Source organism: Delphinus delphis, chromosome 19, assembly GCF_949987515.2.
Source record: "Delphinus delphis chromosome 19, mDelDel1.2, whole genome shotgun sequence".
NCBI classification, from domain to species: Eukaryota; Metazoa; Chordata; class Mammalia; order Artiodactyla; family Delphinidae; genus Delphinus; species Delphinus delphis.
In genome coordinates this window covers 14,916,638-14,943,734 of record NC_082701.1, presented here as the reverse complement: position 1 = coordinate 14,943,734, position 27,097 = coordinate 14,916,638, and the positions used below count along the sequence as shown (strand labels likewise).

Genomic DNA, 27,097 nt, shown 5'->3' with positions numbered 1-27,097 from the left:
CTAGACAAGAGACTCTTTGACCCCTGGGCGCACCGTCTGCCCCGGGGGTGGGGCGGGAGGGAGGGCTGTGTCTGTGGGTCTGATGGACAGGAGCCCCAGGGCAGGTCTGGGGTCCCATGTCGAGCCCCTCCACTCCCCCTTGCTCTGCAAACCGCTGTTCCCGTTCTCAGGGCCATACATCTTGTTCATGGTGTCAGCAATCAGCCCCTCCTTCTCGGGTGCTGCGTCCCCGCTGCTGTCCTGACTGTGGCGGTACATGTAGGAAGCCTGCTTCACGGAGCGCTGCAGCAGGTGCCGGCGGTAGGCCCTCTGGATCTTGACGGCGCACACTTCCTCGTGCTTCCTCTTGAGGGTGGTTGTGATGGGCTCGTAGGAGACCTTGGATGGGTTGGCAGCCATGAACTTCTCCTCCATGGTCTCCTTGAGGGCATCCATCTCCCCAGAGTCTCCCAGGACCTCTTTGGTCAGGGCAAAGAGGATGTCCAGGCAGTGGATCTTGTCCCCTGGCACCATGGGCAGGTCCAGTGTGATGAGCTTGATCTTGTTGGGCTTGGCGAGCCTCAGCGGCTCCTGCAGGGTGTCCACGAAGTCGGAGAGGCGGCTGTAGTCGATGAACTGCGTGGCGTCAGGGTCAAACTTCTCCCACGTCTCGTAGAACATCTCGAAGTCATCCTCCCCGAGAGGCTCACTGCTCTCCTCCGTGGCCACGTTGAAGTTCTCCAGGATGATGGCGATGTACATGTTGACCACGATGAGGAAGGAGATGATGATGTAGCTGCAGAAGAAGCAGATGCCGATGGAGGGGTTGCCGCAGTCGCCCCTGACGCTGGTGCCCGGGTTCTCCAGCGCGGGGTCACAGTCGGGGGGCCCGCTGTTGAGGATGGGGTTGAGAAGCCCGTCCCAGCCGGCTGACGTGGTGATCTCAAAGAGGCAGATGATACTGTTGCCGAAGGTCTCAAAGTTAAACATGTCGTCGATGCCCGACTCCTTCTTGACGTAAGCGAAGTTGGACATGCCGAAGATGGAGTAGATGAACATGACCAGGAAGAGGAGAAGGCCGATGTTGAAGAGGGCGGGCAGTGACATCATGAGAGCAAAGAGCAGCGTCCTGATGCCCTTGGCCCCTCGGATCAGCCGTAGGACGCGCCCAATCCGCGCCAGGCGGATGACACGGAACAGCGTGGGTGACACGAAGTATTTCTGGATCAGGTCAGAGAGTGCGAGGCCTGCAGGGAGGAAGCGGTAAGGACTGCTGCCCTCAGGGTGGGTGGCTGGGTCAGGGAGCAGGGGGCATGCGCGGCTCAGGGGGGCCCAGCCCGCTGGGCTCTTCCCCAGAAAGGAGCAGTAGAAGCTCACCGCTCAGAGCGCAGCCCGAATGGCCTGACCCGTTAGGCTCTCCCAGGGGTCTTGGGGTCTGGGCTCCATCTTTGCCCTGACACAGCTGCATGGAGGTGGGACGTGTCAAAGCGAATGGTGGTAGGCCTATCGCTAAGGCTGTTTGCAGATGCCATGGATGAGAGGGCGGGGGAGGACAGCTCTGGGTGTGTGACTTCAGGCATGTCACCTAATTGGTTTGTGACTCAGTTTCCTCGCCTGTAAAATGGAGGTGACAACAGTACCAGCCTCAGGACATTAGCTCAGTGAGCTAATGCCTGTGAAGTGCATAGCACAGTGTCAGGCAAATAGTATATGATTGATAAATGATAGCTAGTTACTATCGCAATGACACACAGCTCTCCTGTGTGTAGGGATACTGGAACCATCTTCTTATGTTTTTCTCGAAGCACACGGGCACCTGAGTGTGCGCCCACTGGACAAGTAAATGTTTCTCAGGTGTAGTCATGCATGTGAAGGTGACAGGTTGCCTGGGAGCCCACTGTATGTGCTTTTGCGCAGTAAGTGTAGATGCCAGGTGCACACGCGTGTGCGTATGTGTGAGTGTGAGCACGGCAGATGCGTGAGCAGGTCTGTGTGTGGACATGAGGATGGGAGCGCCGGGCCTCCCTGAATGACTCAGCCCAGCCCGGCCCTGCTCACCCACAATGGACAGGATGACGACCACAAAGTCGAAGATGTTCCAGCCGATGGTGAAGTAGTATTGGCGCAGGGCCAACATCTTGAGCATGCACTCGCCCGTGAAGATGATGATGAAGACCATGTTGACGTTGTAGAGGATGTCCACTTTGAGCTGGCTCTGGTCATCCGTCTCCACCATCATGGTGACCATGTTGAGGCAGATGAGGATCATAATCGTGATGTCGAACGCCTGCTGCGTCACCAGGTCGTACACCATGCCCTGGATCTTGTTCTGCAGCAGGGATGCGAGTGTGGGGATGCACACCGAGGGGTGTGGGGGGCAGTGGTCAGGGCAGGACGTGGACCGGCAGAAGATGCAGGAGGACACGACAGCATGACAGGGAGAGAGACAGAGAGAGAGGAGGTGTCAGGTCTTGTGGCAGAGTCGGCCAGGGCAGGGGCGGCGAGACCCCCCATCAGAACAGGCCAATCTGTGGGGTCCGCGGGCATCCTTCCTCACTCTGGGACCTTTCCTCCCCTCAAGGTCCCCCAGCAGCCCCTCATCCTTCTCCTGAAGTCGTTGCTCACTAGGGGGCTGTCTGGACATCCTCTTCCTCCCCGTTCCAGGGGCCCTTGCCCCAGAGGCCACCAGCTGAAGAGCTGACTGGACACTGGGGAGCTGTGCAGGCCCAGGCAAAGGGTAAACTGATGACTGGAGTTTATCAGGCAGCTGCTGGCGCCCCTCCCGGCAGGTGGACCCAGCCTCACGCCAGGGACATAGCCTGGTGGGCAGAGCGCAGGCTGCGTTTTGCCCCCTGCCCGCCGTGGCCCCCTTAGGCAGGAGCCTCATACAGGCTGCAGGGGGAGGGGCCCGGAAGGCTGGTACCTGGGGCCGGGGAATTGGCTTCTGAGGCTTCTTGGAGCCAAGCTTCTTCATGGCGTTATAGTATTTCTTCTGTTCCTCCGTCATGAAGAGGTCTTTCCCTCCAAAGTATAGTGGGATGGGGCCCGTAAGGTTGCAGTGGGGGGTGTCCTCCTTCTCACTTTCCAGGACCTCCCCCTTCTCACCTTCTCAGGCACCACCCTTAAAGCCACCCGCACCCCAGCAGGGGGGCCAGTGGGACTTGCCTGGAGCAGCCAGAGATGGGGGTCAAGGGAGGCAGGGGAAGGGGGACTCAGGGGCCCAGAGAAGGGAGGGGAGGGGACTGGGTGACCGACAGAGGCAAGGGGTCAGTGCAGCCTCACTGCCCGCTTTGGGCCACCTTCCATCAATGTCTCGTTGGGTCCTCAGAATGAGCCGGCATGGCAGGCGGCACGAACCTCATTCTGTACATAAGGAAACCGAGGTTCGAGGTGGCCACATCTCACTCGTCCAAGGTCGTCTGGTGGGATGTGAACCCAGCCTTGCTGAATCATGCCACCAGCCAGCGAGAGCACAGCAGGTGCAGGGGCAGCATTTGTGAACATAGGAAGGAAGGAGTGGACGGAGGGAGGGAGGACAGAGCCCGGGGAGGGGAGGGCTGGACACTTATCTTCTTCTTCTGCTGGTTGAAGTTGTCAATGATGACGCCAATGAAGAGGTTGAGGGTGAAGAAGGAGCCGAAGATGATGAAGATGACGAAATAGAGGTACATGTAGATATTCACCTCGTACTGGGGCTGTTCCTCCTTCTGCAGGGGCCACAGGATGGGATGGGGTGGGCTGGGTGGGCTGGGGGCACAAGCTGCCTGCTCCCTGTTCCCTGTCGCACTGTGGGCCCATCCACCCCCAGGCTGTGGGGTCTCGGGGGCTCCTGAGGAGGCAGCATGGGGTGGGGATGGGTCTGAGTCCTCTCCCCTGGCTAACTCACCAGCCACATCTCGAGGACCCCCACTCACCTCCCGGGAGTCCACGGCTGCATACATGATGTCCATCCAGCCCTTGAAGGTGGCCTGAGAGAGTGTGGTTGGGTGTGAGGGGAGGGGGCTGCCCCCTGCTTCCATCCTTGAGTTTCCCTCCCTGCCCCCGCCTGGTCCTCCCCAGAGGCTGCCTGCCCTGAGCTCCCCTGGGGAGGCATCCAATAGAGACCGGAGAGGTATAGACACTACCTCTGGGTCCCACAGCCCTAGAGGCAGGGTGGGCGGCCCCCTAACAAGGAGCGGCAGGGCGCTCAGGTACAATGAGAATGCGGGGGCACCTCCATCCCAGCTTTGGGCAGGGGCAGCGGGTCACACTCACCACCTGCAGGAGGGAGAGGTAGCCCAGACCCACGTTGTCGTAGTTGACCTTGACGTTGAGCCAGCGGACCTGGCCCGTGTGCATCAGGCTCTCGCACTCGGACTTGTTGTTGACCTCGGAGATGTCGAACCTCTCGGAGGTGGTGGTGTTCATGCAGTAGTAGAACTTGCCGGCAAACAGGTTGACGCCCATGATGCTGAAGATGAGCCAGAAGATGAGGCAGACGAGCAGCACATTCATGATGGAGGGGATGGCTCCCAAGAGGGCATTCACCACCACCTGGGGGCCAGGGAGGGGGTCACTTCCAGATCCTCTCCCAGGCAGGCAGGGACACCCAGTCTCCTCTGGGAGAGGGTTCCCACCCACAGTAACCAGGGGACCAGGCACAGTTGGGCCTTGTTGCGCAGGGAAGGCTTCCTGGAGGAGGGCCCATCTGAACCAGGCCTGGGGGAGAAGTCTGCTGGGCTTTACTTGGGGGCGGGGGGATGGTAAGCAAGGAGTAGGGGTAGTGGGTTGCCGGCCTGGTGGCTGAAGAGGGCTCTCCGCTTGGCTGGAGCTATCAGCCCAGAGTGGAGGCTGGGCTTCTCTGGAAGCAGCCCAGCCACGGGTCACCGGGCAGGAGACAAACACTCTTTCCTTGGCCTCAATAGGAAACTCAGTCCCCGTGACCTGTTCCCCTGCTCATCTGCTTGCAGGATTAGAGACACAGACCCAGAAAAGAAGCCAACAGAATCTTTGAAGCAGCAGGACCCTTGGGACTGGACTCCCGTGCACTGCCAGCGGTGGCCACCCAGGCCAACCTCATTATTTCAGGCTGAACTGAATCTGAGAATTGTCTGTTTTCAAGGAGAAACCGTTCCATGACCTCCAGACAAAGTGGGTGGCACAAGCCCGGTGATGCCCAGGGGAGCTCTACTCCTGGCTGGGGCACCAACCAGCTGCCAGGTCACTTTCACTCTGGTGCAGAGGGGTCCCGGCTCCAGGGGTGGGACGGCCCAGTGCTGGCTGGCCTCTTGCATGACCAGGAGGGAGCCCCCAGGCTCTGTGCACTGCTGACCTGCAACCAGCTGCTTCATGGAAGTTCGTCCCTCTAGCGTGGGTTTTGCTCCTAACAGACACCCCAACCCCCCACCCCCGCCCCTTGCCTGGGGAAGTCCCATTGGTCTTGCCCAAACCCCGTATTTACCTGTCACTTCCGCCCTCAAGGGCCTGAGGGAAGGGTGGGCAGGCTTGGAGTCCTGGGGGGCCCCAGTCTGAGGCTGGGGAGGGACACCTATAAACCCACAGACCTGCCTTCCTTTCTCTCCTCCTGCCTCGGTGCCCTCAGGGCCCTCCTGGGAGCTGCTGCAGCCTCTGCTGCCCCCAGTGGTGGAAGAGATGAGCGAAGGAGGGGGCTGAGGGCGGGAATGGGCACTTGGGCTGGTGTGGGAGGATGCCTGGGGACCTCCAGACCTGGACCCCTGGTGGTGGCCGGAGTACAGACACCCCCAGCCCCCTTCCAAGCTGTGTCTGCTCCCCCAGTCCTCAGCCCTACTCAGAGCCCCGTTGGCACCCACCCTCATGCCCTCGAATCTAGACAGTGCCCTCAGGGGACGCAGAGCCCTGAGTGTCCGCAGGGATTTGATGGGTCCCAGCTCCGAGTAGCCCAGCCAGTTGGCCACCAGGCTGATGATGGAGACCTGTAATGGGAGGGGAGGGTGGTCAGGGAGAGCAGGGCCTCAGCCACAAGGACCTCCTGGGATCTGAGTGGGGGCCGGGGGTGGGGCAGCCTCACATCCACGATGAGGAAGTCGAGCCAGCACCAGGCGTTGGTAAAGTACACCTTGAAGCCGTAGGCCACCCACTTGAGCAGCATCTCCATGATGAAGATGTAGGTGAAGACCTTGTCGGCGTATTCCAGGATGGTCCGGATGACCCGCCGCTGCTCGATGTAGATGTCCTCGAAGGCCTGGGGGCACCAGCAGGGCGGGGTGGTCGGGGCCCAAAGGAGGCCGGGGCAGCAGCCACGTCCCTACCTGCCAGGGGCTGCTGGTTCCCAGGGTTCTGGCACCGGGGCCAGGCGGGGGCAGACTCCCCGTGCCCATCATGCAGGTGAGCCAGTGAGTTCCCGGTGGGGAGAAGCCCCTCAGCTCCCCTTCCCCAGGCCTAATAATAGTAACCCTCACTGGTCTGTCAGGGGGGGTTCACCTTGACACATCCTGCCCTCCCAACCCCCAGTTCCCAAGGCCTTCCCCACCTGATCCCCGGCCGGGACCTGTCAGCTAAGGATGCACAGGGATTCAGAGCCCATCTGTCTCTTTAAGAAAATTAACACAGTCTACAACACATCCTGGAAGCACTGGTGAGTTCTTTAGGATTCTCTGGGTTCGGGGCTGCCCAGGTCTGGCTCCTGCCTCTGCCCAGTGCCCGGTCCCCAGGGCAGCGCCTACCAAGGCTCCACTGCTGAGTAGGATCATGAAGACGATGAAGGTCTCAAACCAGTTGTGCTCAACGATCTTGAAGCAGGCCCTGCGCAGGGTCCACCACATCTTCCCTCGGCCCTGGGAGATGTCCACGTAGAGGCAGGGAAAGCGCTGCACACAGGCTGGGGAGGGACGGCGGCAGGGGCACCGGTCACGGGCCTGGGGGCCACCTTAGGAGGCACAGTCCCGCCACCTTCCCAGGATCCGCCCCCACCCCCTACACACACACAACCGCATGCAGACATTCCAGAGCACAGGGGTGCAGGCAGCCAGCACAGGGTGTATAGCCGTCAGGCTGTCCCCGTCCTCCCCCACCTCACCCAGGCAGCCTTCACTCTGCCACAGCCCAGGCCCTCTGGGCAAAAATGTTCCCGAGGGGCGAGGCAGGCCTCTCTCTGGCGGACGAAGCTGAGGAGGGGGACAGTCTTAGAGCAGCCACAGCGGAGTGCCTGCTTCGAGCGGTGCTGGCCACACTCGGGGCTCTGTGGGGATGCTGCACAGCAGCCCTCGGGCTGACGCTACTGTCACCTACCGCCGACACTGCAGGGGTCAGAGGTTCAGGGACTGGGAGGCATCCCCAGCTCTGACACCCCTTCCCAGCATTCTATTCTCCTGGGGTGCCACAGGGCAGGGCAGGAGAGCATCAGAGGAAGAAGGCCCTGCCTGCTTTTGGTGATGCGTGTGTCCCCGAGATGTCCCCAAGGGGGCAATGGGCTGGGGCTGCTGCCGGCCTCGGGCCCCTTACGGGGTCTGCCGGGCTAGGGGAGGCGCCCAGGAGAGGTGGGGTCACACACGCGGGCTGGCCCTCACCCTCGGTGAAGCACTCCTCAGGCTGCTCCCCCTCAGGGCTCTCCTCGGCCTGTTCCTCGGGGTCCTCCTCGGGGGGCTTGTAGTCGGCAGTGCTGCAGACGGAGGAGTTCCCGTCGAGGGGCTGCAGCGGCTTCTGCAGAGGCCACAGGGTCACGTGACCCCGGGCCCTCCCACAAGGTGGGGCGGGGGAGGTCAAGATGGGAGACCAGAAGGGAGAAGGGAACGAGAGGGTGGAGCAGACTCATTCATTCCTTCATTCATTCAGCCCTGGGGCCTAGGCAGAAGAACCACAGGCCTTGGTCCTGCCCTTGGAGTGGGACAGGGATGAGGCCTGGGGAAGGAAGGGGATGAGCATGGAGCAAAGTCCGAGCCTTCCTATCCTCAGGGTCGGTTTGGCTGAGAAATCCAGAAAGGATGGAAATTTTTCTGCAGCCGAAGCTCCAGCCTGGGGCCAAGGGAACCTAACTGGGAGTGGGTTGGGTGGGACGGCTGGTGCTCCAGCCTGGCCAGGCCTCTCCCACCTCCTCCCGGTGCTGCACCTAGGCCGGCCTCCTGCCCCCAGTCTCCACCCCTCAAGGGGCCCCCTTCATGGCTGGGGGGGAGGCCCCTGAACAGGGTAGCCTGGAGGGGCAGGGGGCGGCTGTCAGGACAGTGGCCAGAAAACCAGGGAGGGCCTTGTGCCCAGACGACAGAAAGGGAAACCGAGGCACCGGGCGTTAGGTTGGGCACGGCACCCGATGAGCCACATGCCCTGCCCGTGCACCCCCACTCCCACAGCCCCCCGGGAGCCGTACTTGTTTCCCCGTGAGAGTCCCCGGAGCCTTGGCCCCGGCTGCTGTCCAGCCCTCCTCCACCCGCTCTCCTCAGAGCGAAGTTGCTGCCACATTTCCCCGGGTATTTATAGCTTGGCAGGCGCTCGGCCCCTGGTAAGTCAGTGTGCCACGTATTCGGGGGAAACAAGGAGTCAAGAGCTTCCAGGGCAAAGTTTACTCAGGCTCTGGTGCCAGCGGGGCCCTCGCCGATAGGGTTGGGACGGGCAGGGGGCCCCGCCCGAGCTGCAGGGTGGGCGAGGGGGCTCAGCCTGAGCTTCTGGGGGCGACCACCAGGGCCTCCCCCACCCTCGCAGGGGAGGGGAACCTCAACCCAGCAGCAGGCCCCCTGCATGGGGGAGGGGGGGTAGCGGCTCCAGCTCCCGGCTCTCTGTTCCCCTTGAACCCAACCCTACTGGGCCCCTGACCCCTCTCCTCAGCCCAGACCTGGCACTTTGGCCCACACTCGGAGGTTGGGACCAGCCCTCCAGGTGGGGTCTAAACAGAAACAGATGATAATGGCAAGGACTTGGCAGGAGCTTCAAACCCAGAGGGGGTTTAAGAGAGGCCTCTGGGATTCCGGCCCTGGAGCTAGGGTGCCTCAGGTGAGAACATGCTGTCTCAGAGCGCCACCTGCTGGGGAGAGGGGACCCAGGTGGAGTTGTGGGGCAGGGGTGAAGGGAATGGCCTAGGGTATTAGGACAGGCAGGGCATGCCATAATAATTGTATTAATAGTAATAACAGCCACCGTTCACAGAGAGCTGACTGTGCTTTGCACACAGCATCTCATCTAATGCTCACAGTAATGCCACAGGGTAGGTACCATTACCCCATTTTATAGATGGAGAAACTGAGGCTTGGAGAGGATTTGTGCCATGTTCAAGGTCACACAAAAATGTAGAGTCATGTCTGCCTGACTCCCGATCCCTCGATCCAGGCTCTGCGACAGGCTCACCTTGCCATCCTCAGGCTCTGAGAAGGTGTCCGTTTCCTCCTCTGTGGGCATCTCCAGGTCAGACTCCTCGGAGGCGATGGGCACGTGGATGGTCAGGTAGGGGTTGTTGATGAAGTTGAGGTGGTCCAGCTCAATGCTGGGGGGAGGGCCATCAGCCAGGCCCATGTGGTTCAGGATATGATTGTCCTTCTTGAGGTCCTTGTTTTCATCCTCCTCGGGCGGTAGCTCCTTCTTCTCGTCTTCTGAGACACTTTCCCCAGCCTCGCCGGCCTCGCCAGCCTCCCCAGTCCCCCCGAGGCTGAGCATGATAACCTTGGGGCTCAGGATCTTGCCATGCAGCAGCCCCACGAGGAAGGCTTTGGCGAAGCCGACACCCCACTTGATGCGCGTGACGGCGATCTGCAGGTTGTTCATCTCGCCATCCTCGTCCGAGGCCGCCAGGCTGTCGGCGCTGAAGGAGCTGAGCAGCAGGGCCAAGAAGAGGTTCAGGACCTGGGAAGCAGGGGTTGGGGGGAGCCTGCGCTCAGCCTCTAGGCCCCTGAGGGTGCCACCTTCAGCCAGCACGAGGGGCCTCGGGTCTCCTGATCAGACCCACCTCATGGTGGGCTGTTAAGAGGACGTCACCTTACGGAACCCTCACAACTTCTTGTGAAGGTGAGGAGTGCTACTGTCACGCCCACTTTACAGATAGGGAAACTGAGTCTTACGCACATGATAGGACTCTGCTGACCAAGGCAGAGGCAGGGTTCGGGGAGGCCCACTGAGTGACAGGGACTCTTTCTATGACTCTGTCCTCCACCTCCACTGCCAGGGGATGTGGAACAAAAAACAGGACTCCTGTCTCCAAGCTTCCAGGACTTCTTGGTAGGCTGAATCTTTTGAGCCTTCTTCTCTTGTCTGGTAAGTGGGACTTTTTTTTTTTTTTTTTTTTTTGCGGTACGCGGGCCTCTCACTGCTGTGGCCTCTCCCGCTGCGGAGCACAGGCTCCGGACGCGCAGGCTCAGCGGCCATGGCTCACGGGCCCAGCCACTCCGCGGCATGTGGGATCTTCCTGGACCAGGGCACGAACCTGTGTCCCCTGCATCAGCAGGCAGACTCTCAACCACTGCGCCACCAGGGAAGCCCTAAATGGGACTTTTAATAGACCCTGTGCTCCCGATACCCAGATGCATGTCCCCTGTTGCTGTAGAAGGGGCGTCTCACCTACCACTGTTCACTGCCTTTTCTTCCTTTGGGGTTCCCTGCTCCACCTGGTTCTCTTCTCTTAGCCCCACTGAAAGGGACTTCAGAGGCTACTGGTCTACCCGCGTCAACTTTATTTTCCAGTGGACAGACATTTACTGAGCCCCTCCCACTGTGTGTAGAAGCAAGTGGTCTGTTTGCCCTCCGCCTAGAGACAGACATTTGATCAGACAAATACAATGCAGTGGGTATGCACAAAGCAGAGACTGGGGTGCACAGGTTTTGAAACCACGCTGCTTGGCTTTGAACCCCAGTTTACTAGCCGTGTGTCCTGAGGCAAGTCCTATCACTGCTCTGTGCCTCAGTTTCCTCATCTGTACAATGGCGATGGTTCCAATACCTACCTCCTCACATTGTTGTGAGGATTAAAAGGTCAATACGAGTAGAGCACACAGTAGGCACTCAGAACTTGTTGGCTGTTATGTGTGTGATAACAGAAGACTCTACAAGGTACAGGGAGGAGTGTGATTAACTCTGAGGCCAGCTCAGCACTTTATGACTGAGGAAACTGAGTCCCAGAGAGGTGGAGTGACTTGCCTGAGGACAAACAGCACAGTCAGAACTAGAACCCCGGTTTCCAATCCTTGTACAACTTTAGAGGACATCATTTATTTGGACTACAGTGTGAATGGATACCCCAGCGGCTACCCAATGCAGTGGCCCTGACTTCCACCAGCTTACTCCCACCCCAGGGCAGTGAGGAGGAAGGTACAGCCTGGCTGGGGTGGGGGTCCTGTCTCCTGTCAACCAGAGGCAGGTATTACTCTGGGGGTCTCAGGGTGGGGCTGTATGAGTGGACATGAGGAAGTAGGGCCGACTGTACTACGCCATTTTCTACAGGACTTGAGTATCCTCAGACTTTGGAATCTGCAGGGTGTCCTGGAACCGATCCCCTGAGATACCAAGGGAGGACTGTAATGTGAATCTCCCACCCTTGGCCATCTTCTCCATGCATCTCACTGTCTGGCCTTCACCAGTGTCCTCCAAAGTCTTTTTGTCATTGTCTTAACTATCATGTTGACATAATATCTTTAAAATATAGGGACTTCCCTGGTGGCGCAGTGGTTGGGAGTCCGCCTGCCGATGCAGGGGCGCGGGTTCGTGCCCCGGTCCGGGAAGATCCCACATGCTGCAGAGCGGCTGGGCCCGTGGGCCGTGGCTGCTGGGCCTGCGCGTCTGGAGCCTGTGCTCCGCAACGGGAGAGGCCACAGCGGTGAGATGCCCGCATACCACAAAAAAAAAAAAAATATATATATATATATATATAGAGAGAGAGAGAGAGAGAGAGAGAGAGAGAGAGAGAGGGAGAGAGAGAGAGAGAGGGAGAGAGGGAGAGAGAGAGAGAGAGAGGGAGAGAGAGAGAGACACATCCCTGGTGGCACAGTGGTTAAGAATCTGCCTGTCAATGCAGGGGACACGGTTTCGAGCCCTGGCCTGGGAAGATCCCACATGCCGAGGAACAACTAAGCCCGTGCGCCACAACTACTGAGCCCACGAGCCACAACTACCAAAGCCCACGCGCCTAGAGCCCGTGCTCCACAACAAGAGAAGTCACTGCAATGAGAAGCCCATGCACCGCAATGAAGAGTAGCTCCCGCTCGCCGCAACCAGAAAAAGCCTGCATACAGCAACCAAGACCCAACGCAGCCAAAAATAAAAATAAATAAAAAATTTTTTAAAATGTGGTCTTAAAAAAAATATATATATATATATATAGTATATTGTATATCTTCTCTCTGGGAGAATGTGCTGGGGGTATTTGTCTCCACTGCCGTGCCTTCTAGCTACTTTTCTGCCTTTGCCCCCCACCAAAATTTACTGGTTTTTCTTTCCCTCTTTGGCGGGAGGTGTCCAGTTGCCAGAAACACATCTGAGATGGGAATTAGCTGCTCTCTGGGTCAGCAGGGTTTGCACACGGCTCCTGCCTGGGACAGAAATAGCTGCCTCGGGCCAGGCATGGGGGGTGGGTTGGAGGGAAGGGGGACTGACAGCAAGTTCCCCTGGGGGGCTCTGAGGGGTGGGTTCCTCATGCCCTGGTCATTTCCTCTTCTTCACAGTAGCCCCGAGGTACCATGGACGCAGGGGACCTGGGTCCCCACACACCATGGTGGGGTGCTCCGGTGCCCTCTGGCAGACACTTGCTTCCATGAGGCCTGGGAGGGTGGTGGGCAGGGACAGTGCCCAAGGAGCTGGCAGTGCCACCCCCCTTGGTCACTCCGCTTCCTCTGAGCAAAGTGGGAGAGCCACAGAGCTGGGCCGGAGAAGGGCATCAGGGTGGGTAGGTGTGTGTGTCTGTGTGTGTGTGCATGTGTGTGTGACGGGAGGGTGCGGGTGGCACACACACAGAGGCAGTGCAGTGCAGTGGTTCCAGACTCTGGGGCAAGACTGCTTGGGTTCAAATCCTGCACAGGTTACTAATCAACCTCCCTGAGACTTTGCTCGATAGAACAGCACGGCCCTCATGGGGGTGGTGAGCATTAAGAGATCAATACCAGGAAAGTGCTCAGAATGCTGAATAAACATGAGTAGACGTCAAGCTGTCATCGCTGGCACTGCTGATGCTAACCTCATCATTGGTACCATTGCTGCTGGTATTGACGCTATTGCTATTGGAGTTACACAGACCCAGGTTCTAGTCCAGGCTCCGTTTCGCACTAGCTGTGTGGTTCTGGGCTGTGCCTCCTGGATGCACAGAGCCAACATTACCTGCCGTGCAGGGTCGTCAAGAGCATTAGGGATAATACACGTAAAGCCCCTGGCACAGGAACCGGCACGTGGCAGAGCCCAACACCAGGAGTGTGATGCTGGTTGGTGATAGGTACTGTATCCGCCACTGCTCCCCCGACGCCTGTAACATTCGGACTCCCCTGGCCTCTTGGGCCAAGTGCTTTGCCGCTAAGCACTTGAAATGTGTCATGTAATCCTTACGACCACCCAGTGGAGTAGGTCACCACTCCCATCATCCCCATTTTCCAGATGAGAAAAACTGAGGCCAGAGAGAAATAACTTGCTCAAGGTTTCCCAGTCATCAGGTGGCAAAGTAGGGGCCTGAAATGTTTTTGAGTTTACACACACACAGACAGAAACCCCCTGCAGACCCTTTTAGTCACCTCCAGGCCCTTAAACTTGCCCTTACAAACTTCTACTGAGAGCCTGTTCCCACGCACCCATCCCGAATCCTGCCCCAAAGTTCTGCTGGGACATCTGCCCTCACTCTCCATCTTCCCTCACTCTCCCCACTCCCTAAGACCCCCCTCCCAGGAGCCACCAGCCTGGGTTCTGCTGTCTGGCTGTCCCTGGGGGCTTGGGACCCCCTCCCACGGTCCCCTCCTCAGTCAAGGTGACATCCCCCACCGCCAGTCCGTCCCTGCCCCCAGCCGGAGCTCAGCCGTATCTGAGAAGCGCTGACCCAGCAGCTCAAGGATTCCACAGGCCTTTGCGGAACATGGGGACGTGTGTCTTCCCACCCCCTGTTGCCCGGGGCAGCGTTGGCCACCACAGGGGGCAGCTGGGCACAGCTCTCCTCGCAGGAGTGACCCCACCCCAAGAAGGGGAGGAGCAGAGTCGGCAGGGTGAGGGGAGATGTCTCCCCCGGCCCCAGCCACGGAAATTCTGGTTAGCTGGGCCATGGCCTCACACCCCGTTTCTCATGGGCCCCTGCACCTCCTTCCCTGCACCAGCCCCGCATACAGAAAGTGGCAGGATGGGTGCAGCCCATGCCACCTCCAGATCCTCCCAGTGCCCATGGCCTAGTTCCTGGGGACAGAGGGTGAGAGGGTAGGAGGACAAAAGGGCCAGGAGTTCCTGGTACCAACCCCACACTGTGCCTTCTGCGGTCACAGTCAATCCTCCCGGCCACCCCCTGAGGGGCCTACCATTTTTCTTCCACGTGAAGTTAGAGAACTCAGCCAACCAGAGAGCAGTGGTTCGTTCAAGGTCACATAGACAGCAGAGGAGCCGGGACTGCAACATGGGTCAGTCTGACTCCAGTTATCATGTTACTTTACCCAAAACACTAGGTCTCAACAGTACTACTCGCAGTGTGGTCCCTGTACCAGAGGCAGTGACATCACCCAGAGCTCATTAGAAATGCCGGTTCCTGGGCCACGGCTCAGAGCTGCTGCACCTGACTCTGGGGCATGGGGCCTGGAATCTAGGTTTTGAGAAACTCCCAGGTGATTCCTAAGCAGGTTAAAATTTGAGAGCCACTGAGTTAAACCATACAAAACTGCCATTTGGGGGCTGGGGTTAGGTAGAAAACAAGCATCGGCGGTGTCACACAGCGTAACCTCATGGGAAAAGGGCCCTTCAGCGACAGCCTGATTTAAAGGAAGTAAAGGCATGGACACACGTTGGACACTTGGATGTCCTGGGCGAGGGTGGGGGAGCCACCCAGCCGACCTTACTCACCACCAGGTTGCCGATGACCATGACCATGAGGAAGACGGTGAGGCACATGGCCTGGCCGGCCACCTCCATGCAGTCCCACATGGTCTCGATCCACTCCCCGCACAGGATGCGGAAGACGATGAGGAAGGAGTGGAAGAAGTCGTGCATGTGCCAGCGGGGCAGGTTGCAGTCCGCGGCGATCTTGCACACGCACTCCTTGTAGCTCTTGCCGAACAGCTGCATGCCCACCACGGCGAAGATGAACACGATGATGGCCAGCACCAGCGTCAGGTTGCCCAGCGCCCCCACCGAGTTGCCGATGATCTTGATGAGCATGTTCAGTGTTGGCCACGACTTGGCCAGCTTGAAGACCCGCAGCTGCCGGGCAGGGGGAGGGCAGGGGCCGGTGAGGCCCGGGGACCCCTGGCCCAGCCCCAAGAGAGCCCCATCCTTAGAGGAGAAAGAGCGGTTCCCTGACCAGGGATTGAACCCAGGCCCTCCGCAGCGAGAGCGTAGAGTCCTAACCACTGGACCACCAGGGAATTCCCAGAATGAACAGCTCAACTCCCACCCACTGAGGGATGCAAGGCCTCAGTTTACCTCTCTATGAAATGGGAATGCTCACATCCTACCACCTCATCCTCTTTGAGTGATCAAAAGAAAGAGTCCTTATCTCTTAAATATACAGGCTGAAGTATTTGCAAGTGAAATGAAATCTCGGGATTTGCTTTAAGATGTTCCCCACAGAAAAACTGGGGGGACAGATAAAACAAGAACTATAGAATGTTGACAGCTGTTGGAGCCGGGTGAAAGGTACACAGAGGTGTAGCTCACCTCCTCTATACTTCTGTGGATGCATGAGAGGTCCCTAGGGGGTAGTGGAAAGGATGCTAAGTCGGAGTCCCAATTCCACTACTGACGCACTTCCGGAGCCTCAGCTTCCAGCTCTGCAATATGGGTCGAAGTCCCCACCCCACTGCCACCCAAGGTCACTTAGGAGTCAAGCCCAAATGTCAGCTCCTGGGCTGTCATTTTGGTCCCCCAGCAGCTCTGTGCGATAAGGGGGAGGGCACCTTTCTCCTTTTTTCCAGTAAGAAAGGTTCTAAGAGGCAGCGTGGTGACCAAAGGGCAGAGGGGGCTTTACTTCCAGCCCTCTGGCTTCTTGGAGGCTTCTCCTCCTTTCCCCCAGGCATCCTCACCACACCCTTCCCCAGCCCGGGGGCCAGGGCCTCACGCACCAGACGGAAGGAGCGGAGCACCGACAGCCCCTGCACATTGGCCAGGCCCAGTTCCACCAGGCTGAGGGTGACGATGATACTGTCGAAGATGTTCCAGCCCTGCTGGAAGTACTCGTAGGGGTCCATGGCGATGAGCTTCAGCACCATCTCTGCTGTGAAGATGCCCGTGAAGACCTGCAGGGTGGGGTGCAGCCCCCGTCATAGAGCCTCAGGGGCACAGGACCTCGGGAGTCCCCAACCCCACTCCCACCTCCAGGGCTCGAGGGGAGGGTGACAGAGCCCTGGGGGTGCAAGCAGTGGTACCCACGGCCCACAGATGTGTGTATGTGAGTGAGTGAGGAGCGGAACGACCATGCCACAGGGCAGAGTGGGAACCACTCAGACGCCGGGGCCCGTCCATTCCTGGCCTTGTGACTGTTGGCCTGTCACGTGACTTCCTGGGGCCTCAGCCCAATCATAATAATATTCAGCACTCATAGAGCGTGCTGTCGTTCACATTGTGACCTTATGGGTATCCCAGCCTCTGTGAGGTTGGGAGGAATGATCGCGCTCATCCCAGAAATGAGAAACTGAGGCTCAGAGAGGCCAGCAGCAAGCTGTCGGTCACACCGCCCACCTAGAAGCACGTCTCAAGCCAGGTCTTGGGGGGGCTTAGTCCAGTCTCCTGTCCCTACACCCTACAGCCTCTCTACCCTGGTTGGCTGGGGTCCCAGGACCCAGAAAATCTTGGTGGCTTTGGAAGTCTAAGGCAGGGCCCCAAAGAGGATGAAGCAGAGGATCAGTGAGAAGCCAGAGCTGAGCCCCCAGAGCCCTGGACTTGTCTGAGAGCTGCAGAACCTCTAAAAGCTCCCTGGGCACAGTCCCCCTCCTGCCGGGCACCAGCTGCCCCGGGCCCACAGCCTGCCCGGGCACATGCTGAGCCCCGCCCAGGAGCTGTCCCTGCCCGTAGCAGGTGCCCAGACAGCAGCAGAGTGTGGGCAGGGGGTGGGCAGGCGGCGGGCCGGGCCCATCACACACACCCCAGCAGCTGCACCGCGGGTCCAGAGCACACCCTTGCTCCTCCAGCCCGGCCTGGCCATGGCCACCTCGGGTATCTCCGTGGGGTGGACGTGCCTGCCTCGCGGGCTGGGGAGTCCAGGGTCTGATTCCTGTGCCGCCCACCCAGTCCTCGTCCTGCCCCAGGCCCCAAATCTGACTCTTCCTGGGCTCCCCACGCCTCAGGAGAGGGGGAGCATCTCGCCCATTCGCCATCCTGGAAAGATTGCAAAGGCAATTGGGAAGGGTGGGGCTGGACTGGAGGAGGAGGCAGCTTTTTCCCTTTGTCAGGCTCCACAGGGGCTGGCAACGAGGTGATAATGCTTCTAATGGGCAGGGATAAGCAGGCGGATCAGTGTGTGTCAACAATAGCAGAGCAGAAAGGGCTGGAGGGGGAGCTGGCCCGGCCAGGCCAGAGAAATGGCAGCGGGCAGGGGGGCTCGGGGCTGGGGGCCTATGCCCTGGGGCCTCCAGGGTGAGCGGGGGCCTCTTGAGCCTGGGTGCCCATGGCTCTATGCCCCCACTTCCAGGTCCCTTTGTCCCTCTTAGGCCCACAACAACCTCTGAAAGTGGAGAGACTTGCCATCCAGCCACCCCCATACCTCTATGCTCTCACTCCCCCATCTCTGCCTCCAGGGCATGGCCTGGACCCCAAAGCCCCTGAAATCCTGATCATAAGAGGTCAAGCACCTCATCCCTATTCTATCTGCCCCCAAGTACCCTAAAACCCAAATTCCACGTCCCATGGGTCACCCCATGCACATCCCTGGTACATCAACTCATGCCCCCATATACCCATATGCTGGGAAAATAACCCCAGCCTGTCCCCTTATGCCCCCTAATCGCGACCCATATTTCCACACAGCCCGTCGGGCCCTGTGGCCCCTCTCCTGTCCTGCACAGGAAGGACAGCCTCTCCCTCGTCCGCTCCCTACCAGGTTGCCCACGTTGAGCACTCTGTCAAATTGCTCCGTCATGGGGTAATGCTCCATGGCCATGAAGAGGGTGTTGAGCACAATGCAGATGGTGATGCCCAGGTCCACGAAGGGGTCCATGACGATCAAGTGGACGATGTTCTTGAACTTCATCCACGGGGTGCAGCAGTTCCATATGAGCACTTTGTGGGAACACTTGTACCACCATGGTGGGCACTTCTGGTGGGCCTCTTCCAGCTCTGGGAATAGGGTGGAAACCGATACCTGATGAGGATCCCCCCTCACGTGCTCCTTCCTCCACCGAGGTCTTTGGTGCCACCTTCCAAGCTCCGCCCCCTGGAGCATCACACCTCAAGCCCCGCCCCCTCAGGGAGGCCTACTCCAAGCCCCGCCTCTCAGTGGGTCACCCTCAAGATCCATCCCTCTAGACGCTGCCCACATGGCCCCACCCCTCAGTCCCCGCCCCCCAACACGCTGTCCCTTAGCTGACCCTCAAAAAGCCACACCCTCAGCAGCCTTACCCCTAGTTCCTCTCTCTCAGTGTTCTACTTCAGCTCCGCCTTCCTGGAGCTCCCCACCCCCCAACGCGATGGGGTGACTCCCATCCTCTGCTTATGGCCCAGGGCTGCGATCTCGGCTGGGGAGGGGCCCAAGGGCCCCCAGGGAGAGGCGGGAGGCCACTGCAGGGGGTTGGGTCCCAGTTCCACCTGCTGCTGGCCAGCACCACTCAGGAGCAAACCATGGTTCCCCCCCGAGGGCTCTCCCTCTCACTGCCAGTATGCCGGCCCCTCCAGACTGTCCCCAGCCAGTCCTTCCTTTCCCACCAGGGTAGCTTTCTGGAAACATCCCCTGTTCTTGCCACTCCAGCTCTAAACCCCTGGGGCTCCATAAGGCCCATGGGTGACGCTGCTTCTCCTCCTGGTCTTCCAGGCCTCTGTTGCCCATGGGGGTTCTCAGCCTGGGCGTGCTCTCATTTAATTACCACCGGAAATGGATGAGGTAAGTATATTAGTGCCCCCACGTCATAGATGAGGAAAGAGGACTCCCAGGGCAGCCCCATAGACACCTGGGTTTGAGTGCGTGATTGGGACACCCCAGAGTTTGGGGGCGGCTGAGCCGCACCCCCACCCAAGAATTAGTAAACCAGGCTGCAGATTCTACACCCCTACCCCCAACCCGGGTGCTACTGCAGGTGCCCCAACTGTGTCTGGGGCCCCAAACTTCCCACCACAGTCCCAGCAAGGACGGCGTTGAGTGACCTCCTCGGCCAGCCCTGCCCAGCGTTCCCTGGGGCATCCTCTGGCAGGGCACATAGACACCTGGATGCCCGTCACACAAGGTCAGCTGGGATGGGGCCCTCTAGAGGTTTGCAAAGTCCTCCAAGTCCTTCCTGGCCCAAGGCGAGACACCTGGGGAGGGGCCTGCTCCCTTCTATGTCAGATTTCCTTGCATCTCCCTCCCTTGCTTCCCCCTTTCCTCCTCCTCCCTCCCTCTCATCCATCCACACACCCATGCCTCTTCCCATTCATTAATCTTTCAGCCCACCCACCCAACCATCCATCCATCCATCCATCCATCTGTATGTCTATCCACCCTCTCCTCGTTACCTAATCCTAGTGTCCCACTGAGGCCTGGGGGGCAGCACAGGGATTTGGGGGAGTCTGTGACTCTATCTGGGCAGAGGGACCTTTGATGTTTAACTTTTACCGAGAAGATATTTGAGGAACAGGATCTCCAGTTTCCGGAACATTGGGCCTTCCTGGTTCGTATTATTATCCTGTCCTTCCCCATTGCCTTGGCAGCCCCCAAGGCCTCCCGGAAGCCCCCAGTTCCCGCCACAGCCTGGCCTCGCAGCCAGAATTGGGCCAGGGTAAGCCAGGACTATATTTATCACAGCCATTTCTTCGATGCCAATATTAAGTTACTGTCCTGAAGCTGGGCCCAGCCAGGCCCTCCCGGCCCCCACCCCGGGAGCCCAAGTAACCTGATGGGCAGGACAGGCAGAGCAGGGTGGGTATGGGGATGCCAGGCACTCACCTTCCATAGCATCTGAGATGCCGCTGTCTGCGCTGCAGCTGGGTCTTGGGGGCCCCTTCTCCCCCGCCGATGTGTCCAGGCTGCCATTGCAGTCTTTGCCGTGGGCTGGGTCCTCGTCTGCCTCCCTACCTTCCAGCGCCTGAGCGGCCTTGGCCTGTGGACCAGCAAGGGTGATGGACATAAAGTCCATTGCTGAGCCATGGGGATGGACTAATGGACGCTCAGAGCTTCTTCCTGAGTCTTTCAGGCTGGGGGCCCCTCTTTTTGGCCTGCACCCAGCTTACTGTGGGCAGGGGCGGCAACCTCGGTGGTGGTGGGGTGACAGGGTAGGGACCAAAGTGACACATCCTGAAGACCCTTCACTCTCTGAAGCCTTGACTGACCCTGCACTTCATGAGACAATGGGTAAATGTACAGCTGCTCCCTGGGGCCTCATCAGGACCCACCTCTCCCTCAGCCTGGACCCGTACGCTGCCCATAAGGAATCATAAAACCATAGGAATTGGAGCTGGAAGGCTACATCAGGTTTAACTACTCCAGATTCCTTGTTATATATGGGGAAACTGAGGCGCTGAGCTGAGAAATACTCTTTCTACTGCTTGCATGCCTCCCACCCCACCAAAGCTCCAGCCTGGGCCTTCTGTTCCCCGTCCTCTGCCTCGCAGGCCCTACCCCACGCCTCCCCCGACCCCCCTCAGCCTGCCCAGGAGCACCCAGGCTGAGGGGCAGGGAGATCCCTGGGTCCTCGGCCTCCTCTCCCTGAGTCCAGACCTTCCCCACCTCTTCCTGCTGCTTTTTGAATTTCTCCAGCATCTGCTGAAACTCTTCTTCTTTCTCCTGATTCTCGGCCAAGGTGGCCTCGTTCTGCTCAGCATATGCCATGGCCACCACCGCCAGGATCAGGTTGATGAGGTAGAAGGAGCCCAGGAAAATGATGACCACGAAGAAGATCATGTAGGTCTTGCCGGCTGCCCGAAGGGTCTGGGAGCGGGGGAGGGAGAGAGCGCGTCACGTGGCACTCCCCTGCTTTCACCCACACCCATCTCCATACATCCGTCGCCCAGATAGGTAAACAGAGAGGGTCCTTCACAGAGCCCGGCAGTTTGAGGGCTTTTGAGGCAAGGTATAGCCACCCTTGGCAGGCTAAGCCACATTCTGGGGTGCTTCAAAATATATACTCAGGACCCAGACCTTCCTGGTCTCCTGGCTCAGAAAGCCCAGAGCACCTCAGCCAGACATCTTGCGATCAGAGAACCAGGATAAAAATTGGGGAACATGGGCTTTGGGATCAGCTTGAGTCCTAGCTTTCCCATAGCGCCTGGCATCTAGTAAGAGCTCAGCAAATAGTAGCTATTATTATTATTACTACTAAATATTATTATTAACATCATCATGTTAGAAACATCACCAGGAACCAGCAGGCACTGTTGCTCCAGAGCCAACCTGCCCACCTGCAAACAGTGGAAGGCAAATAATTGTGTCTGGGCAGAGTTGGAGTCCAAGCTGCCCTACCGGTTACTGTGAGGCCTGGGAGTCTGTGCCCGGCTCAGATCTCAGCTCTTAAGGCAAATGAGAAAACGGAAGAAAGGGCTGAGGCTCAGATCTGGGCAGGTACCTAGTGTCAGAGGGCTCTGAGAACCCGTATGTAGGGGCATTTAGGGGGTACCACGGAGGGGACAGACTTGTTAGGGGCCCCACCAAGCCCGGAGGAGGCTGTGGAGATGGAGGGAGGTAGCCATGGGGCTGAGGGGCAGGGCCGGGGGCCGCTGTACCAGCTGGAAGAGGTTCTCCCAATAGTCCTGTGTCATGAGGCGGAAGAGAGCCAGGAAGGCCCAGCTGAAGGTGTCATAGCTGGTGTAGCCATAGTTGGGGTTCCGCCCGGCCTTGATGCACTCGTAACCCTCAGGGCAGCGCCTGGGGATAGGATGGGCGCTGGCTTTAGGGAGAAAGGAGAGCTCCAGCCGGGAGATAGATGGGGGGATCCCAAGAGAAAACTATCCTTCCGTCTTGTCTGCATCCCCCAAAATGGAAAGTGTTCCCCCATGTCCATGAATTTTCTTTATGTTTCCATCCACCCCAGGTTCTCATCCCTAATCATCCCCCATCTTCTGACAACCCTGGGACATCTGCCCTCCACCCCCCCCACCCCCCCACCAATGTCACTCACCCAGCATCGCTGCTGTTCCCACAGAGCAGGGCGTCATTGGAGCCTTCCAGGAAATAGAAGTTCCCTTTGGGAGTCAGAGGCCACAAAGGAAACATGTCACCACATGGACACTGTGGGCACAGTACCCACCGTGCACCTGTGGACACATCTGTGTGGACCACACGCACCAAACGGATGCTGTCTGGGTGCCCCTTCCCTCTCCTTTAAGGGCAGCTCCAAGTTCCAAGGTCTCTGGGTAGATACATTTTGCTGTCAGCTCAGTGCCTAGTGTGGGGTGCCGCAGGGGCACAGAGGGATACGGGGTGGGGGACATGCATGTGTGTGGATGGGGCTACCATGTGCCTGTGCAGGACCCTCAACTGAAGGGGGGGGGGGATGCGGCTAGAATCCAGGATGCCAGGTTGAAGAAGGGGTACCATTTTCTCAGCTGCCAGGAGGCACAGTGTGAAGTAATAGTGGCTTTGTGAGAATGTTGCCTCGTGCGTGTGAGGCTATGAAGTCTGGGTATGTGAATAGGATGCGGGGGCCTGGCGGTGGCCCTGCCAGGGTGCGAGCATGTGGTGTGATGGAGAACAAGGAGTACGTAGGTTAGGGACTACGCACTGCTGCTTTTTATAGCCAAAGTTTGAGGATTTTCAAAGCAATTTGGCATTTGTTGTCGCACAAACCCTTTGAGAAAGGTATTGTTGTCTCCATCTTACAGGTAAAGATTCTGAGGGAGGGGGAGATGAAGCGACTTGTCAGCGGTTACCCCAGCTGGCAAGTGACGGATTTACACTCAGGTCTTCTCCATGCTCTTTGTCTCACAAAGGGCTGCCATCGGGGCTGGGAAAGACCCCACTGGCCCCCCGACCCTCCGTCCTTACCTTCGTCATTGATGTAGGCATCCCAGTCAAAGGTAGAGTTGCTGGCCCAGCTCTCCTGGCCGTCCCAGGTGTCATTGCCGTACCACGTGGTGTTGGTGTCATTGAAGGGCGGGGGCCAGCGCACACACTTCTGCCGCAGGTTTCCCATGAAGAGCTGCAGCCCCACCAGGGCAAAGACACTCAGGCAGAAGACGGTGAGTATCATCACATCTGACAGCTTTTTCACCGACTGGATCAGGGCTCCCACGATGGTCTTCAGCCCTGATCACAGGGAGGGTGAGAGCTGGGGCTGGGCAGGGCAGGGGGTAACTCACCCACTCAGTCCCTGCGAGCCTCTGCCTACTCCACCTCCTTCAAGCCCTGACTTACTTGGGGCACTGCTTGCCCGAAGCCTTCCCAAATTAGCCCCATCCTTCTCTGGTTACAACCTCCATCTGGAGCCTTGCATGGCCACCGAATCTCAGCCACTAGACAAGGGACTACGAAGACTTCACAGTGTGTTGCCCCAACTCGGAGAGCGACACCCAGCCACACAGTGGAGCTGAATACATGTCGTAAGTCAGCACTCCTGAAGGGTGTTCCTTAGAACGCTCATCTCGCAAGCTGTGCCCTTAACAGAAGGGGTTCAATCACGTTGGGGGCAGGCTGAGCTCTGGAGCGCCCTCTTGGAGGGAGGGTCCTTGTGTAGATTAGCCTAACAAGGGCTCGGAAAAGTCCTACAGAAACAAAAACTTTAATGCCACGTTTCACCTTATTTGACACAGAACCCTTTCTCTCTCTCTTTTTTTTTCTTTAATAAATTTATTTATTTTTGGCTCCATTGGGTCTTCGTTGCTACGCGCGGGCTTGCGGGCTTCTCACGGCGGCGGCTTCTCTTGTTGCGGAGCACGGGCTCTAGGCGCGTGGGCTTCAGTAGTTGTGGCTCGCAGACTGTAGAGCGCAGGCTCAGTAGTTGTGGCGCACGGGCTTAGGTGCTCCGCGGCATGTGGGATCTTCCCGGACCAGGGCTCAAACCCGTGTCCCCTGCATTGGCAGGTGGATTCTTAACCACTGCGTCACCAGGGAAGCCCCCTTTCTCTTTTAGTGCCTGTTAACACCCAAGGAACAGCAGGGTTCACTCTGAGAAGCTCTAGGCTGACTTTGCAATATTGCATTCCACTCCTCTGGACGGTCAAAGGCATAGCCAAATCGTATGGAATTCCAGGCTCAGATTCCATCGTTTATAGAAGAACCATAACTTCTTCCTTGGGCCTAATCAGTGTGTCTCTTGCTTCAGTGTGACTTTATTTCTTTTTCTTATCCTGGTATGAAAACAGATGCTCAGCAGCCTCCTTATAAAAGTCCCCTGAGCTCTGAGGATGCTGGAAGCCTGGCACCGAGGGAAGGCATTGTGGCCTTGACTCAGGGGCCAACGTGCCGTGTGGCCTTCAGTAAGCTCTTCCCTCCCGGGGTCCCTCCTTCCTCAACCGCAATTCACGAGGGCTTTGGACTAGAGGAGAACTAACGTATTTTCTAGCACTATGACTTCACAATTTCCCCTCCTCCCAGAGTCTGTTCTCCATGCCTTTTCAGATCATCTTTCTCTCCTTTAATGAACCTTCTCCAGTTTCTCCACATGCTTTTTTGAGGGTCCGGATGATCCAGATGCTAGTTATTTCATGCTTCTTGCTGCATTACTTTGGAATTGCCCTGGCCTGATTGCTTAGTGGGTATGTGGCGTGTTCATTATTGAACCCACAGGGCTGGGACTTTCCATCACTGATTCTCTGTGCCTCTCTCAGGTGGAGGTCTCTGCTCTGCCCAGTCTGTTTATTTTATTGAATACACATACCCTGTGTCAGGCATTGTTCTAAGCACCTTATTGCTATCAAGGCTTTGAATTCTCATCCACAACCGGATGAGTGGTACTGTTATTATCCACATTTCACAGATACGGAAATTGAGGCAGACAGGGAAGCCACTTACCCAAGGTCAAAGTTAGGAAGTGGTGGAGGTGGGAATTGAACCCAGGCAGTCTGGCTCCAGAATCTGTGCTCTAACCACCTTGCTATGCTGCCTCTTAAAACTCATCCTCCCACCTGGGCCCCTCTGTGTCCAGGCTTTGGTGTGGGTCCTACACCACCTGGGAGGGTTGTGACCCTGAGTCACAGAACTTGAGTGCCTGGTTCCAGGCCTGGGTGAAGGGGGAGGCCTGATGGCCTGGGCAGAGGGTCCCTGCTCCTCCCCAGTACCTGGGATGACTGTGATGGTTTTCAGGGCCCGCAGCACCCGGAAGGTTCTCAGGGCTGAGATGTTGCCCAAGTCCACAAACTCCGTCAGGTACCTGGGTGGGGAGGTTGGGGCGAGGGCTGTGTCAGAGCCGGGGGTGGGCGGTAGGGCAGAAGTCACAGGTTCTCCAGGCCCAGAAGGAGGATTCCCAAGGAATCCTCGTAGTTGGGGTTACCGTGGAGTTGCGGGGGGACAGGTCAGGCACAGCAAGTTTCCTGTCGGGGCCCGAGAGTTGGGGAAGACAGTGCAGCAGCTTTGCTGAGGAGTGGGGTTAGCAAGGGTAGCCCAGCTCTCCCGGGTGGGGACCCGTGGGACTAGGGCTCGGGGCTGCTGTGTGTGGTCATATGTGCTATGTGTAGGGGCACCGGGACAGACTCCCAGCCAGACTCCGGGAATGTACAGCCCGCTATCTGCAAGCTGGACCCACAGCCCTGCGGTCCACCCTCTGAGGCCTGGCCCCCTCCCCTCTCCAGCCTCAGGACGCCCTCGGGGCCCTGCTCACGCCATCATGATGACGCTGAAGTCCAGCCAGTTCCAGGGGTCCCGGAGGAATGTGAAGTCTTCGATGCAGAAGCCGCGGGCCAGGATCTTGATGAGGGACTCGAAGGTGTAGATCCCCGTGAAGGTGTACCTGGCAGGGAGAGGGCCGGCCAGGGCCAGCCATGTCACGCCGGGGTCGGGGTGTGGGTGGCAGTGATGGGCCTCCTGGGAAGGAGGGCACAGAAGTGACATGTGCCACCCAGGGGCTGAGGACATTGGGTGACAGTGTGTGCCATTCCGGGGACTTAAGGTGTTTGTTGATGGGGGTGGCAGTGACAGCGTTTGTCTCCCTGGAAGACAAGAGCAGTCTCACTCTGGGCATCCTCAGAGTGCACACCTGGGACCGGCAGACACCTGGGACCGGGGGACCGGGGGAGGGGGAGACTTACTCCACATGCTTAGACCAGGAAGGCGGGTCGCTCATGGTCATGAACACGCAGTTGGTCAAGATGGTGATCATGATGAACATGCTGAACAGCGTTGGGGGGAGAGTCAAGGAAAGTGAGGGAGCAGGTGGGAGGGGAGGTGGAAGGAGGGCCTCCTGCCCACCCCCGAGCCCCCCCCGCCTCTCCCCGCCCCTGCGCTCGCCCCACTCGGGCAGGATATGAGTGGATGAGCACCTTGATGGCGTAGCGTCTGAGGGTGCTGAAGGGGCTCAGCACGTAGAGAGCAGGGGTGGCGGAGAAGCGGAAGATGGCCTTGCCCTTGTTGAGCACGATGAAGGTCTGCGGCGGGGAGAGAGCTGTGAGGCCTGGGACAGGCAGACAGCTTGACAGTGGACAGACGGGTGGAGGGAAGCCCCCCAGGCCCGGACCTTCTTGTCGCTGTAGTAGGGATCCAGCTCCTCCAGGGGGATGCCGATGACCTCCGGCGGGGGGTCCCCATAGATGAGGGGCAGGCTCTTGCCAGCCTCCAGGTCACTGCACGGCTTCTGTTCGGGCTCCTCGATCTCCATCTGCTTGTTCCGCTGCTGCCGGGCCTCCTCCTCCATCACCCGCCGTTCTATGGCTGCCTGGGACTCCCGGGTGAAGGGGCGCAGGCTCTCAGGGCCCAGAGGCACCACCGTGGGCAGAGATGAGGTGGCCATCCTCGCATCCTGGGCTCAGGGGC

The 27,097-nt window shown here is 58.6% G+C and overlaps 1 protein-coding gene across 1 annotated transcript; it reads right to left on the bottom strand.

Annotated features, from left to right (window-relative positions):
• Positions 1-27,074, bottom strand: SCN4A (sodium voltage-gated channel alpha subunit 4). Its single transcript, XM_059997147.1, has 24 exons — positions 26,802-27,074; positions 26,594-26,712; positions 26,377-26,466; positions 25,950-26,078; positions 25,411-25,502; positions 23,180-23,440; positions 22,314-22,377; positions 21,919-22,060; positions 20,918-21,127; positions 20,147-20,300; positions 18,110-18,348; positions 16,140-16,313; positions 14,923-15,279; positions 9,271-9,762; positions 7,506-7,638; positions 6,663-6,817; positions 6,008-6,181; positions 5,790-5,912; positions 4,234-4,512; positions 3,894-3,947; positions 3,549-3,686; positions 2,903-3,007; positions 2,038-2,308; positions 1-1,226 (listed from the first exon to the last, which is right to left on the bottom strand). The coding sequence occupies exons 1-24, from the start codon at positions 27,072-27,074 to the stop codon at positions 1-3; spliced, it is 5,454 nt and encodes a 1,817-aa protein (XP_059853130.1).
• Positions 27,075-27,097: the final 23 nt, after the last annotated feature.